The 16,339-nt window shown below is 38.5% G+C and overlaps 1 protein-coding gene across 6 annotated transcripts in view; it reads right to left on the reverse strand.

Moving 5' to 3' along the window:
- Positions 1-16,339, reverse strand: part of SMARCA2 (SWI/SNF related, matrix associated, actin dependent regulator of chromatin, subfamily a, member 2) — a 119,666-nt gene that overhangs the window by 72,793 nt on the left and 30,534 nt on the right. For all 6 annotated transcript variants that reach the window (XM_058166432.1, XM_058166433.1, XM_058166431.1 and 3 more), the window contains exons 4-9: positions 13,149-13,469; positions 12,375-12,458; positions 10,628-10,877; positions 5,588-5,714; positions 3,546-3,719; positions 512-685 (exon numbers count right to left, since the gene is read on the reverse strand). In XM_058166432.1, the coding sequence (XP_058022415.1) occupies positions 512-685; positions 3,546-3,719; positions 5,588-5,714; positions 10,628-10,877; positions 12,375-12,458; positions 13,149-13,469 (1,130 nt within the window). The remainder of the gene's footprint in view (positions 1-511; positions 686-3,545; positions 3,720-5,587; positions 5,715-10,627; positions 10,878-12,374; positions 12,459-13,148; positions 13,470-16,339) is intronic.

Raw genomic sequence — 16,339 nt, forward strand, 5'->3', positions numbered from 1 at the left:
TTTACTGAGCAACAATCAATCACTAAAAATGAAATACAAAGTATCAGATTTTCATCTTAGTATGTCTGGAACCAGGTTCAGATAACTATATAATAAACATTTCTCCATTTATTTTCTTCACGTAATCCAGCATAAAGATGGAAATGTGATGGGGAGACATAGAATCCCACTAACAAAGCTGTCCTTGGGGTACTCTCCCTTGAATCTTTCTTTGATAATTGGAAGGCACCAGAATACATTTTATTGCCAGGATTTTTAAAACACGTGACGTTTCGCGACATTTCCCCCCTTCACAGAATTGGGGTGGGCGTAGCCTGTGCGAGCCGCCAGTTTGACACCCCTGCTCTAAATCCAGGTGTATCATCTGCTTATCTCCTGTAATTTTGATTGAATATTTTAAGGAATTCTAAAGGAACAGGGTTACTATAATTTTTCCTTTAAGCTTCTCCTCTGATCCCCAAAACAAGAACTAATTTTGCCAGTCTCCATGATTGGTTACATCACATCTTACCATCAGCCTTCTCATTCGTTCTTTCTCAATCCTCTCTGTTTCTTTTTTCTGTTCCCGTTCTGTGTTGGCATGCCAAGTAGCCACAGCTTTGGAAAGCTTCTGAATTTTTCCAGCCACTGACCGATGGTATTCTTTAAAATCTTTAGCATGCTGTAAAATGCTATTGAGATATTCCTGTTAAAATAATAGTAATAACTGTCAAATGAGGGCAGGAAACCAACAAAATTAGCAAAATCACATCAGTACATGAGAGCAGTATTTTTTTTAATTCAATTTTTTATTTAATGCAGAACAGCAATAAGTAGCAAGCAGTATTCTATATGAGGATGAACTGAAACTCTTAACAGTCTTCAATATCAGCCATACTGGTTTCGTCTGATGGGATTTGAAGTACTATGCTGTTTCTATCTTGAGAACTGAAAAGACAAATGGCTATGTATGGTTTCTCAGAAGTATGCTTCTGGTTGCACTCCAAACATTACTGAACATAGAACTAATAAAAAGTAGGGGGAATAAAACTAAATTTATCTTAACTACTGGTAAGCTCAATTAATAGGATTATAACTCATGTATTTAGTAATATTCCCCTTTCAGTTTTAGCAATGTAATTTGGAATGGATTTGAAGTTTTGGGATATAATCTTGAGGATGCAGGCTGCAAAAAAAAATTGGCAAGTTTAGGTAGACGGATGGATGGATGAAGTTAGGATGGATACTCAAAGATATGAAGACTAAATTACATGTCTATTTTTTAAAAAGTCCTCTTTTTTGCAGTTTAAGTAAATCTAGAATAACGGCTGAATTGCTTATAATTACCCATTAAAACCTCACTGTAGTTTGTATTTTAACAGAACTGTCAAAGACAAAAGTCTGCTATTCAATTCATTGCAGAAAGCCAGTTCCATTTAGTGGCTAAAAACAGTGGACTAAAAACTGGAAAACTGAGTTCTATTCCTGTGCAAAGCCTGCTAAATTATTTCTCAGCCAATCTCTCTTAGCCCCTAGGATGCAGAAATAGCAAATCACTTCCAAAAGTCTCGCCAAGAAGATTTTAAGCTCCAGCTTCAGTTGCCACAAGTCAAGATGACTTGAAAGACTTGATGCAGAGATAGGCATATATGTTCATACATATTGGGAGGTAAAACCTGGCTCATGGCAATTTTTAGGTTTTTGATGGAGTCTTTTAGGATTACCATATTAAGTTTGCAAAAATTTAGATAATCATCACATGCCAGCAAAGAGGTGCAGGAAACTCGAATTCTTTGCTGGCATTTAGTAGTCATTGGGATTTATGAAGCCCAGTTATGGCAGCCTGAATGCAACCTTTCCTATTTTTCTGCCTCTCATGATATATAGTTATTTCAGCAGCTGCCAGTTTCTTGAAAGCCAATTTCTTGAAAGCAGAGACACTATAGATTTTTCTTACTGCAGAAGCTAAAGTATCTGACCCTCTGGCTTCTGTACTGACCAGATTCTGTGGTAACAATTTCTTGTGAGAAACAGGGCTTTTTTCAAAAAAAATGTCTCTTTCTTCAAGGGCCAGTGACTTTTGAACCTTTTCAATATAAAAGTTACAAGCTATGATATTCTGCACTTGGATTCAGTGTTTCCTGACTAGTAGTTAATAGGCTGTAACCATGATGAGGACAGATGTTCTCTTTGGTGTAGGACAAGGAAGAGGCTCTTGGTGGATCTGAATGGATCTGCATATGTGGCCCAGATCTACTATTCAGCACTTCCTGCAACTGTTTGGCTCAAAGCTTATCCAGCCTGGTGAGTATCTGAACCTCCATTCTCTAAAGGCTGCATCCAAGGAAGTAGTTTCTAATCCAGCATTGTTTCTGGAATTATAATTCTCAATGAGATCTCAAAGTTAAATTCAGATATATCTAAAATGCAGAAGAGGAAATTGTTAAAACCTTTAACAATCCCTGTTAAAACCTCCTAATGGACACAAACTATTTAGCATTTGCAAGATCAACTATAGATTGATTTTTTCAGAAAGAGGACATAACTTGTGTAAAAAAACCCATCAAAGTTCAGTTCCTGATATTTCCATTTTTTAAAAAGTCATAAAAAGTTTGCAAGTAATATCTGCTAACATGCCAATCAATGGAAATAGTATTAATTCCATTAGATACATTTCTACATCATAATTTCACATTAAAAGACTCCAAATATTGAATCCACCAAAAAGAACCAGAAGTATAAAGTGGCCTCATTTCCTGAAATGTACATCAGGACAAGCCTCAACTTGGCGCGTTACCTGAAGAACATTTCCAATCCAATAGCTGATACTTCCTAGTAGATTTGGGAGAGACTAAAAGCCTAGATATTCACTTTCTGCCAGGTTCGGAAGAACTGAGCTTCTGCATCTATCGGTTTGTTACATATCAATAACCAAAAAACACAGAATGACCCACTCTGTCATTTGGGTCCAAGGAAGAGTATTTTTTAATACGATTTATGTCAGTGAAGTGTGATGGTAGGAACAAATGTGAGCTTTCACAAAAAAAGCTGACAGATTTTTCAACCACCAGGAATGGGTTTCCACACAGCAGCATATGCGGGGGATTCTGGAAAAATGACAAAAAGTGTTGTGCCAATGCTGCGCAAGCTCCACCCCTTTTGTATGTGCATTGTATTCTCACACGCATGGGTGAATGGGACAGACCTCGCCTCACAATGGCACAACAGTTTCATTTTGATGAAAGCACTGGATCCTGTGGACACCTCTGTATCAGCAAATTCCAACTCTTTCAGATTTTTCCAACTTATGTATTGAGCTGCCAATTCATTGTGGCTCCTTCTCATTATGTTAATACACGAAACACAAAAGAAGCAGCTGGATCTTCCTCCAAGCTCTGCATGAGCATTCACTGACAAATGGACTGCCTAGTAATGAAAGCCAAGCCAGCATATTTAGCAGGATATAAAAGCAATAAGTGGGCCCTTGACAGATTATTCCATCCACTTGTAGAGGGGGAAAAAACATACAAACCAAACACTCCCAAAATCACTGAAGAGCAAAATACCTGGTGCTTCTGTCTACGTTTTCTCTCCTGCTCTATTTTCTGTTGTTTCTCAAGTTTCTCGGTCATTCGGGCTTCCCTCAGGGTCTGCCGCTTGCTGCGTTTGTATGCCTTAGAGTTCAGAGCAGTCTCCAAAGTTGTGTCCCGACGCATGCATGCCACTACTTCTTGTCGCAGCTGTGAACCCAAAGAGATAGCATTTTAAAAGGAAATCGCGCAGCAGAGAAATCGCATTGATAAAAAACAAAGGAAGGAAAAAAAGCATTTCAAAGTGTTCTTTCCATTTTGTTCTGATGTCTAATATCAATGCGATGGGACTTCCAGATTCTAAAACTAGTTTGTTAATCAAATAAAGCGAGTTAATTTGAATTTGAGAAATCTAACCAGGCAGTGCTTAGCTTTAAAAGAAAACAGATTTTATCAATTCAGTCCTGGCATTTATATGAAAAGTGGAGCTGCAGTGTCAAATTAATTTCTTTCCTGATTTTAGTTTCATAAACTAGGTCTGTATCTATTGGTCTTTCTTTCTTTCTTTCTTTCTTTTAGTTTTAGCTGCACTGTTGTTTGTTGTGATCGGGTTGCTTTGTAAAAAGAAAAAAGAAAAGTTAATAAAATGATTCTCAGCCTGAGGCCCATAATGTATAGCAGGTGGAATGTTAAGTCATTAAAATATAATAACAACAACAACAACAAATATAAAATAAAAATAGTAAACTTGGAAAGAACATTTTCCTTAAGCTTAACTTGTTTTATGAAAGGTTTTAGACAGTAAAATAAATTGTGTCAAATGTTACAGAAAGTGCTGCTGGGGTTAAGACAAGCATGCACAGAAATATATACAAAAAATAATAATTTCTGACCTAGGGAGATTCTGTAACTTCTGATAAATATATCACTTGGTTTCCAATCCACAAATTGTTCCTTCTTGTTTCATTATCAGTTTGCAACTTTTTAAAAAAGTATGTTTTGTTTGATAGATACACATATACACTAACAAACATTAATGTACATTTCCCAATATATGATTTTATATTCCCTTTTAGCCTAATGAATTTGTCTTTGCATCCTTTTACATATGGTAATGCTTTTTGTATGCTAAGATACTTTGGTGTCATATTCTCTTTCATGCTAATTGCAAGGAAAGCCCACCTCAAGATCATCAGCAACATTGAGGAGAATGTTTTTCTTCCATGGAAATGAAAACTCATTTGCTTCTATACCCTTGCAGGATAGGGAATTATGTAAAAGACAGAACAGGAATGGCAATAAACACTTAAACTTAGCATTTAGATTTATATTCGCTCCATAGTGCTTTACAGCACTCGCTGAACAATTTACAGTGTCAGCATATTGCCCCTAACAATTTGGGTCCTCATTTTACTAATCTTGGAAGCAGTGGTGAAATGCTACCAGTTCGCACCAGTTCAGGCAAACCGGTAGTGATAAAAACTACAGGTTCGGGTAAAAAAAAAATACCGAACCCATATTTCCGACGATCAGCTGTGCCGCTCAATTTAAAATCGCTAGAAAGCAGGAAATCCTACTTTCTAGTGAATCTAAATCGCGCGGCACAGCTGTTCCCACCCCTCGCTGTTCTACTTACCTTCCCAAGCCTTTTTCTGTGCAAAGCATATGTTTGGCACATATTGCGTATGCGCTTGTGTGCAACATGAATTTGATGCGCACTGGACACCCGCATGATGCACACCTGCATGGTGCGCACCACGCATGCACGCCCAGTGAACTGGTGGCAAACTGATTTGGATATCACCACTGCCCGGAAAGACAGAAGGCGGAGTCAACCTTGAGCTTGTCCCCTTCGCTGGGGACAGAGTTACTTGCAATAGTGCATTCTAACCATTGTGCCACCATGGCTCAACTGCAGCTGCTGTGCTTCTCTACTATAGGTTGAGCTCACACAAGACACATGAAATTCATTGGTACACTAATTACTCTTTAGCTTTAAAATAGAATGACTGACATATAAAGGCTGTAAGTGTCTAATTACAAATACATATACCTTTCCCCCCAGTATAATGCATTACCTGGCGCTGAAAATTCAGTAGCCTAAGGGCTTTCAACTCCACTGTCGCTTTAGTCCTCAGATCTGGAGGTAAAGAACCAGGCAAATTTTCTAATTCTTGAATTCTGTGTGCAATTCGAGCCTGAAGCCTATGTAGGTAAGGATATAAGAATTAAAAAAAAAATGAACTTGTCAGTTCCAAGTCTCTTTCACTATCTCTTGGCCTCTCTAGTTTGCTTTATGCATGCATATCTTTTTGAACTCAGCAGACCCTGAGTTTTAAAACAAATAAAGTGAACTGAGCCATGTTTTTTTTTTTACTGTTGAATACCCTCCCCCACCCCCCACACACAGGTGTGCAAACATTTTGTGTAAAGGAATCTGGAGTTTTCAAATGCTGCTTTGCCAAGCCCCACAAAGCTGGCCAATTCAAGAATGGGGAACCATTCAGATTTCAAAAAAAATTTCCTTGGCTGGTTAAAAACTGTAAAGGTTCTTGGGTAGACTTATAACAAACCACTTAAGATGGCATCTCTTTCAAACCCATGCCCCTACCCTAATACCCCTGTGCCTCTCTCTCTTTCAGTATCAAGGCATGCAGCCAAGCCCATTATCAATGGCCAGAATTCCTGGGAACAGGGATATCATATCTATATCAGTGGTGGCTGGAAGCTCTCTTTTTAATGTCTGCGGGAAATGTAAAAACAACTTGAACTACCATGAGAACTATTTTAAGGCTACTAGACCATGCAGCGTGTAAGATAAATATATATAATCAAAGAATGAAAATGCAGGAACCCATAGTTTGACGTAAACATGAAGAAATTCAAAACTGGGTCTCCTGGCCTTTGTTGCTTCACAAAAATCTTATGTTAAGAAATGTTAGAACAGCTGGTCTATATCATCACACTGTCAGTGTTCCGAGTAATGCACCCATTGAAAGCAGAACTCCGAGGCACGTAGATTCCTCAAAGAACAGGTTTATTGGATACATCATATTGGCACAGCTGGTGAAAACCAACTCTAACAGTTCCCGTGGTTTTTCACTTAATTAAAAGAGTAAAAATTCCCCCTCCCAGATGTCACCAGTCACATCCCAAGCCTCTGAACGGAGCTCTGGCATCTGATGTCTTCCTCGGCCCGGTACAAGTCCCTGGTGGTCATTGCCTCCGCTCGGACCTTGGGTTGGGTCACCGCCGAGAGGGCAGCTTCTGTCAGCATTGCAGTGGTCTTCAGGACCTTTGTAGGGGTCTGCAGGCTCTCCATGGGGGTCACGCCGGTGCAGCAACTCCTTCCCTATGCCTCTCCATCTCCGAGGTCTTCCCTGAGTCTTCTGAGTGCTCCTCTCAAAAGATCAGGTGAGCAGCCAGGGCTCAGGACCCTGGAGAGTAGCTCCGGTTGGAGCGGAGAGTTAGTAGAGTTGGTTTAATGTCAGCATTCCGAGTAATGCACCCATTGAAAGCAGAACTCCGAAGCAGTTAGATTCCTCAAAGAACAGGTTTATTGGCACAGCCAGTGAAAACTAACTCTAACAGTTCCCGTGGTTTTCACCTAATTAAAAGAGTAAAAATCCCACCCCCAGGTGTCACCGGTCACATTGTCCAATGAAGATGGATGGCAGGCTCCTCTCCTCCTTCAACAGCCACCTGTTTCAATGACCTTGGTTCCCACAGGAAAACTTTATTTTGACTATAGCCAGGCTATCTACTTCCCCCCTCCTTTCCCTCTCTCAGGCTTTGTGGCAACTATGAGGAAGCACAAAATGGCTTCAGCCAGGTTCACTTCAGAGTTGACACACATTTCTAACACACCGAGCTAGTGCAGATGAAGTGATGTTTAACTGTTATCTAGCACTGACAAACCAAGCATACAGCCTCCAGAAAAAGTTTTCCCTAATCACAGAGTCAGCTATCCTTGACAGCAGTTAAGCAGTTCAAGACAACCATCCTTGGGTCAATGTAATGTTCAGCCTACAAACTGAAAGCTGTTTCAAATGGTGTATTGAGATTCTAATTAAATGGGGAGCAACTAATCCTCAACTGTGGTTAAGATCCTTGCTAAAAGATTCTTTAACTGTGTTAGCAGCGGAGAGGCAAAATTGACAAGTAGCTATAGTGAGGAAATGCACATCTTTCAGGGTAATTTCTAGGCCGTTAAAATGGTGTTACAGCCACAATGGCTCATTTGTTTTAATAACTGCTATCAATATAAAGAATATGTTTTTAAACTAGCTGAAGCATGTGCATTGAAAGAAGCTACCAACACTACCAAATTATCACCACTGCCATTAATTTGAAACCAAGTTTAAAAATCTGTAGTCCTTATTTAGCATTTTCAAAATAAAAATAAATAGAAGTGAAATGGTCCTCTCATTATGACATTTAAAAGGAAGAGGTGCAGAGTTGCTTTTATTTAATCACTATGGCATTGTATCAAACATGGAATTATAATTTAGATGGCATTTTGGAATACTTTATGGCAATCTACTTTGTCCTAAAATGTAGGTATCCAACTGCCTAATCTTTAAAACAGATGGGAGAAATGCTATTTTTATCTTATGGGGGAAATATTAAAAGCCATTAAGTCCTAAAATTGAGACAAAGAGGAAAGCAGTTTTCTGAACCCCCCAGGTCAGGGGATTTAAGCTAACCCTGTCCAAAATTTGTTTAATTAATCTCCACAGTGTAGTTATTTGTCTTTTTCTAAGCAGAATGAGAATTCTTAAAGGGATGATAAAGATCTTCTCGCAAAAGGGCACCATCCCCTTGAACCAACTGAGCACAACTACGAATGTTATTGGATTCTAGAGTAGGTGCCACAACTGCAGAATGATAGCCCAAGGAGCACGGAGAGGCAATTAGAGAGATCCATTTGATATCATCCACTCTGCTCATCATTTCAGGACAATAACATATGCAATTTTTTAATGAGTAGTAAGAAGAAAAGTAGCTTTGCTCATAGTGGAATGACATTAAATTACACTGTACATCATTCATTTCAGAGGAATTCATTAAGATTAGAGAAGAACAAGTATTTTGTTTTGTTAAATGTTAGGAGGGCTGTTTAAGAACTTGTGCATAAATTTATCAAACTGGCCCAGCTTTAAATAGCAAAGTAAATTGAGTTGTTATCAACATGTTAAATATGTGAAGGCTTTATAGATACTTTTTCACAATATCTGTTGCCGTTCCCATAAAGGGATAACACTTAAGAATACACTATATAAACCTGTGTATGTTAAGCACAATGAATTTGACAGAGACATCATACTGCACTTTGACCTGCGGGAAATGGTTGCAAAAAAAGCATGTGAAATATTAAGCAACATCAAATACACAAGGTAACTTTTAGAACATGAGAATTTATTTTTCTTCGTTTTTCTGTTTTCATCAGACTTAAGAAGGATGAAGAGAAAATAAGAATACAATTATTTGAATTAGACATAGAGAATGGCAGCAAGGATGATTAAGGACTAGAAATTGAATTCTGTGAAAAGAGACCGAAGGAGCTGGGTATATTTAGCTCTGGGGCAAAATCTGAGTTGGAGGATATGATAGCATTCTTCAAATACCTGAAAGAATGTCACACTCGAAGAAGGTCAAGACCTATTCTCTCTTGTTCAGAAGTCCAGGACAGGGAATAATGGATTTAAAGTTACAGGAAAGCGGATTCTAATGGTGGGTTAGAAAAAAAAACTTTCTGACAGTAGGAGTACTTTCACAGTGGAACCAATTACTGTATTCAGAGAAGTAATGGCCTTGCCTGCATTACATGCCTGTATCTGGGCTACTTTAGTTTGGATTCCCCCACTGAATAAGGAGTTGAATTCAATAAGCCAAATGGCTCCTTTTGCCTATATGATTTTAAGACATTCTTAAAATATTAAAGCTTGCCCAAACAAAAATCAAATGTATTAACTAGAGACACTATTGGGACTTATTCCAATTTTAATCTTACTTAAACGTAGCTCCTTTCTCCCATTACGAAAATACAAAGCTCCAGATTTTTATTTTTATTTTTGCTTTTTATTTTTGTTTGTTTTTGTTTTGCTTTAGAGTAAAATTGTTATCAGTATAAAGCTTGGCAAATAAAAAATGCCTTCTCCTGAATCACAAACATACACATACTGTATACATACTCAGAGATTTAAGGAAAGGAAATGAAAAGATAGAGGGAAATGTAAATATTTATACCACATGCACGTAAATCAAATCTGCACAACCCTTGAGCACCAAGACCAAAAAAGCTGGCTTGGACTAAAGAAAAAAACTAAAAGGAAAGAGCTGCTCAATCAGTGGGCTATATCATTTAGAAAAATTATAAATTACATAAACTGAATGGCAAATGAATTTTGATCTTGAAAAATGGATAAATAATCTCCTATAGTATAATGGATAGAAGTCACTTTGTATAAGAGGAAAATGAGTACTCTCATGTAGAGAGGAGATCTATTTTTTGCCTATTAATCCTTCCAAATACACATATAAATACTTTTTTCATGCTTCATTCTGTCATTCTAGTGTGCCCAACTTATGAAAAACTTTTTCCAGGATATAACTGACTGTGATAGAAAAAATAGAAGAGGTACCAAATAGCATAATTTTATCATTTCCACATATGTTTTTTACAGTAATTGATTTTACTTAAATCTGGTTGAAAAACTCATTTTTTTAAAAACTATCAGAATTTTGAAGATTTCTGTTTAAATCCAAACTCCAATCCCAAATTGACTGGTAATTGTTAAGTCTATCCTATTTTCTTCCAGGATTGGAAGAATTTCCTGTAGCAATCGTTTTTTGGTTATGCCCATAAATTTTTCTCTAGTTCTGAAATGTTTACAATAGGATGCCAAAGGTTAGGGATTAAAAATTTAATTCAGCCTTCCCATGCCCTTCATTCCCCAGCCCTACTTCCCAGCTGATTTTCAGTCCTTTTCCAAAAAAAATTAAATTAAATTAAATTTTAAAAAATGCTATGAAGTTTAATTTTAAAAACTGAAATGACAATAAAAATCATAATTCACAAAGCAAGCTAATCTGAAACACTCCAGTTTGGCTATTACCTATATTCCCGTTCCTGAAGAATTTCAACAGGATCCAGCCCCTGAGGCTTTTGGATGGGGCTGATACGGTTCTGTTTTTGCTGCAGCTGAACAATAGGCGAAGGCTGACCAGCTGCAGGCTGTGGTACAGAAGGACCTGGCATTACAGCTGTGGGCTGGGTAGCAGCAGGGGCAGGTGATGGTCTTCCACTTGGAGGCGGAACAGCCAACTTTTGGGGTGTACTTGAGACATTTATATCTATTCCTTGCCCTGGACAATAAAAAGTAAGATAGAAGAAATACTGGTTAAAAATCTAAGTATCTTAATATAAAATTATTTTGTTGAACATCTAGATCAGGGGTGTCAAACACGCGGCCCATGGGCTGCATATAGCACATGTAGGCCACACCCACCCCAGCTCTGCAGGGGCAAAAAAAAATCTCACTACATCACGATACGGCACGCGATGCAATTGGGTTTGACACCCCTGATCTAGATCAAATGATATCAACTTCGAAACTTCTACAGTACTTACAGGCATTCACATCTACATACTAACAGACACATGAATAACACAATGTTTAGGTTTTTTTATGTTTAGTTTTATGCCTAAAATAAACATCCCACGTGAAAGTAACATCTCTGCCCTAATCTATGATCACATTCATTATTTTCAATTTGCTCTGATTCTCAAGTTATGGTTTTGGTCTCTTAATTATCCCTGTAATGATGTTTGTAAACTGCATTATAGAGGAAAAGGGGGGGGGGAGTTTCAAAGGAATAAAGTTAAAGGGATTTCAGATGCAAAACAACAAAACCGGGGGGGGGGGGGAACAGCTTCTATTCATTGCAGACAATTAAATTATTTTTTAGTCAAGAACCTGGAAATGCATCAGAAAAAGGTGAATAGGCTTTGAAACTTTCTATCTGCTATTCACACATCTGATAGACAACTCAAAATATTTTTTCCTGGGATTCCAGAAGCCGAGATTCAGCTAGAAAGCAGTGAAGACTCTTTCATATTCTAAAAAGAAAAGCAACAGTAGAATGGATAACTGGAAGCTAATTAAAACCAAGCTAGGAAGAAAAAAATGTAAGAAAAATATTTTTCAGAGATTATTGCCACCTTAAAGTCTAAGCAGAATATTGTGATGACTCCTTGACATGAAAGCTTGTTCTTTTCCACTAGAACTATCATTAAACCTCACTTCCCATGTGGGCATAGCATAGAACATTGAATGCTCAATCACCAGATCCTATGCTGTCCAGTCTCTTGATAACCTCCAGTGATGGTGCACCCACAACCTCTGCAGGTAAACCATCTCATTTGATTAATTATTCCCATGTCAGAACATTTCTCCTTAGTTCTAGGTTGGATCCCTCTTTAATCATCTCCCACCCATTACTTATTTTCCACTCAGGTACTTTGGAGAATAGGTTGACTCCTTCTTTGTGACAGCCATTGTTAAACAGGTCTTCACAAGAAGAAACTTTTTGTCTGTTGGAGATACTTCACAAAAGGAGCTTTGGGAGGAGAAAAAAGGGGGAAAGAGCACTAAAACATATCATGGTTATCTTTTATATCTTCTCTTATATCTGGGGAGAAAACTACCTGCTATTGTGAAGATGTGCCATTAAGACAATGTAGAAAGGATTTGAAAAGACCTTTTTTGCTTCTTCTTTCCCCTCCTCTTCTCAGATCACAACTATCATGGTTAATTGCATATGAACTACTGGTAGTTTTAGGTTATGGTATTGCAGTTTTACCTTCTGGCCAAGTTTTTGGAGCCATGGCAGCTGTATGTCCTGGCATTCCTGAAGCAACTCCGTGTCCAGGCATGGGAACAACTCCTGCAAGGAAGAATGTGCATGATCTCTTATCAGAAGTTACCAAGAACTTTTATGCAAAACAGCTTCTGTGCCTTAGGGGTGACTTTCAGGAAATTCCTTCATATGAACTCTGTCTGCCTGTGTGTGTGTGTGTGTGTGTGTGTGTGTGTGTGTGTGTGTTGTTAATTAAACATTTACATTTTAGTAGAGGTTTTTAAATCAAAACGTAGTGATGCTTCTTTTTTTTTTTTTGCTCCATTTACCTAGTTCATACTAAAATTAAACACATACAAGAAAATAGACCACAATTTTTATTTGAGGGCAGACTCTTTTATTTCACTTCAGGGATCCCTATGGAATTCAATACAGCTCTGTTTCCTTCTTTCTCTGCTCTGAGGTAAACGTATAGAAAATCTCTCACTGGGACATTACACGAAATGCATATTCCACTGCCCCACATAGAAGTTGGTTTTTCTAGTGTTCAAATTACTCAAGACCCCATAATGCCTCTGTTGTCTGCACTACTCAGCCACATTGCTTCTGCATGCATCTATGCGCTGAAGCAAAAGGGGGGAAAAAGAACAGGACTCCCTTTTATTCCTTTTCTCACAAATCACTCTTTGAATTCCGATTTACACGTAATCGAGAAAAGGACACAATTTTGTCCTCAGACTTGCGTAGGTATTATAATGTAGAAGGTAGCCGTTTTACCGGATGATTTGTACAGAGCCTGTTGCTGCTGAATCCCAGGCAGTGACCTTTTTCCTTGTACAGCAAGCTGAATGTTTTCAGGGATTGGCTGTCCCCTAGCCAGCATTTTGTATGCTAAAATCTGAGCTCGGAGCTGATGCAACTGAACAGGACTGAAAGGTGAAGGGCCTCTACTGGGTTGGCTCATCACTTGTGGGTCTCCAGGCATCATGGGTCCTGGTTGACTTGGTTGCATTTGGGGTGGAGTAGGACCTCCTCCAGACATTGGACTAGACACGTGCTCAGGTGCTCCCAGGGGAGACGGATGCGGAGACATATAGCCTGTAGCCGAAAACAAAAGAACCAGAAAATTCATGATTGTTTGGTTTCCAACTAATAAATCCTAACAACTGAGTACTGCCATTATCTGCAATAATCATACTTTTATATGCAAAATTATTCTTCCAAAAGACATTTCTAATTCTCAAGGGGAAAAAAGGAGTTATTAGACACATTTCCTTTAGGCACATTTAAACTGAGCTCTTATCGCAAATAACTTTGTTCTCCATGTTAAAAAAAAAATCCTATTAAACCAAAGTGTGGTCAAAACAATAGAAAGAAAAATGAAGAGTTAATCCATGTCACATTATTTCCTCCCATTGAGATTCAGTTGGAAATGTCACCCTTAGAGATATAACTAGTTTGATTTTGTTTCAGGATGTATATCCTGCCTTTTTTATAAGTGACCTTTTAAGACTAATTACCAAATAAAACCAAATGAAAAACCTACCAAATCAAATAAAAAAACTTTTAATGCTGCTTGCATTAAGGTCTTATTACCCATCCAAGGAACATAACATATTCAAGCATATACATATGTGCATATTTTAACATGTAGTTATTTAGTAGTGATCACTCTTCTACTATTCACCAAGTGAATAATAAATTGGGAAGAGGATTTGATGTCTTGTGAAACTTACCAATTATAAATGTACGTACCGTATATACTCGAGTATAAGCCGAGTTTTTCAGCACATTTTTTGTGCTGAAAAACGTCCCCTCGGCTTATACTCGGGTCTATACGGCTTATACTCAAGTTTTTTTTTTTTTAAGCCCCTCGGCTTATACTCGAGTATATACGGCTTATACTCGAGTTTTTTTTTTTCCTTTTTTTCACATTTTACCGGACTGAAGCCCTGCCGGTGCAGTGGGAGGGCGGGGCGGGGGAGCCGCCAGCCTTCTCAGCTGAGGGAGGGAGGGTTTCCCCAACCGGTAGGTGCCTCATTTCCCACCCTCGGCTTATACTCGAGTCCCCAGTTTACCCCAGTTTTTGGGGTAAAATTGGGGACCTCGGCTTATACTCGGATCGGCTTATATTCGAGTATATACGGTAATTGAAATTTCAAACTAAACGCACAACACACATACCGTACTTTTCTCTCACGCACACTAAGCATTTACTACTGAAAAACAGAATTTGGAGTCACAAAGTACAGTCTGGGCATCAATGACTCTTTCAGAAGAGCAAAGATAGCAATGTCTTCCATAACACAGCTACAGCATGTGAACTAGGAGCTTAAATATGGTGCAAACAGAATGGACAAAGGGAGATTCACGAACCACCAAGTTTGGAAATGATTGATTACACAAAAATTGAAGCTGCAGGTGATTTAGACAATTTTGTCTCTGAGAAAACCAAAGCTTAAAAACAAGAAAATAAGGGAAATAACCAGAACATAAATCTTAAAATAAGGGGATTCTTGACAGTGAGTGATAGTCAAAAATGCTCTAGGTATGGAAACTGACAAATACATGTTGTAAATATTATGGACTGTATCTGAGCTTGAGGGGAGGAGAACAAAACCCCCAACAAACAGACTCTATAAAGCACTCTAAGAAATGGAGCCTTGGACATGTGAAGACCAATGAATGACCCAATTTGAAACCAGAGCTATCTGGAAGCCAGTCACTGCATGAAAACTGCATGTAATGCAAGACTTAGGAATCTCAATAGTAACAGCAGCAACTCATGAGACACAGTTGAGGTGGAAAAGTAATGCACTGCTATAAAAAGCAGGAGCACACAGGAAGCTGACTGGAAGAAAACAACCCATGTACTGACTCCTTGATCAGTTTGGCAAGGATTCAGTGGGTCTGCGAGTGAAAGCGGATCTGCATGAATGTACTTAAGCAAAACCTGGCTACATGGTGCTCAATACAGCTGGGATCCTTTGTAAACAGGCTTGCCATTTGCTAACTTACTTCAATCTGAGATTATTATCTTTCCAAATGATATGTGAGTCTGGTCCCCAGATAAAATGCCAGACTGCTGCCCTAGGCTAATAAAATAAACCTCAAGACACCCGTTCCTGGCCATTCACAAGCCGTGAACAACAGCCCGGGAAGAGAACTGGTTATCTCCGCTCAAACAGTGAGTGTTTACAATATGAGTGAAATGATACAACGTGCTTTACTTATCCCAGAGTAGGCAACTATGGCCCTTTTATGACCTGTGGACTTCAACTCTCAGAATTCCCAAACCAGCCATGCTGACTCGGGAATTCTGGGACTTGAAGTGCACAGGTCATAAAGGGCCCATAATTGTCCACCCCTGCCTTATACAATACATGCTTCCACAAATAAATCCACCAATCTGTTTATTCTGCTAGGTTCCAGCTTTACCTCTCAGTCACTGCTTGAAATGTTACTGCAAGATGCATTTTTTTAAATTTATTTTTATCCCACCTTTATTACTTTTATAAATAACTCAATAGACATACTCAATGCTCCTTCCTCCTATTTTTCCCACAACAACAACCCTGTGAGGTGAGTTGGGCTGAGAAAAGAGCAATTAGCCCAAAGTTACCCAACTGGTTTTCACGTCTAAAGTGAAACTAGAACTAATAGTCTCCCGATTTCTAGCCTTGTGTCTTAACCACTAAATCAAACAGATACAAGAAAAAAAAATGTGTATTATAGAAAATGGCAGGCTGTACTCAGCTGTGCCTATCCAACGACAGAACAATGTGGGCAAAGGTTTTCACTTCCTCCACATGTATTAGCTCCATTTCCAAGAATTCCCGTTCTACCTCAACTTTCCCCTATTGTAGAACTTTCCAATCATAATGTTCCAGTCCATAATCTCCCTCAAGAAAATTTCCACTGAAGCCATTTTATTCTAGATTTCCAGATGAGAAGTTGAAAGACAATTT

Source organism: Ahaetulla prasina, chromosome 2 (genome assembly GCF_028640845.1).
Source record: "Ahaetulla prasina isolate Xishuangbanna chromosome 2, ASM2864084v1, whole genome shotgun sequence".
In the NCBI taxonomy this organism is placed as follows: Eukaryota; Metazoa; Chordata; class Lepidosauria; order Squamata; family Colubridae; genus Ahaetulla; species Ahaetulla prasina.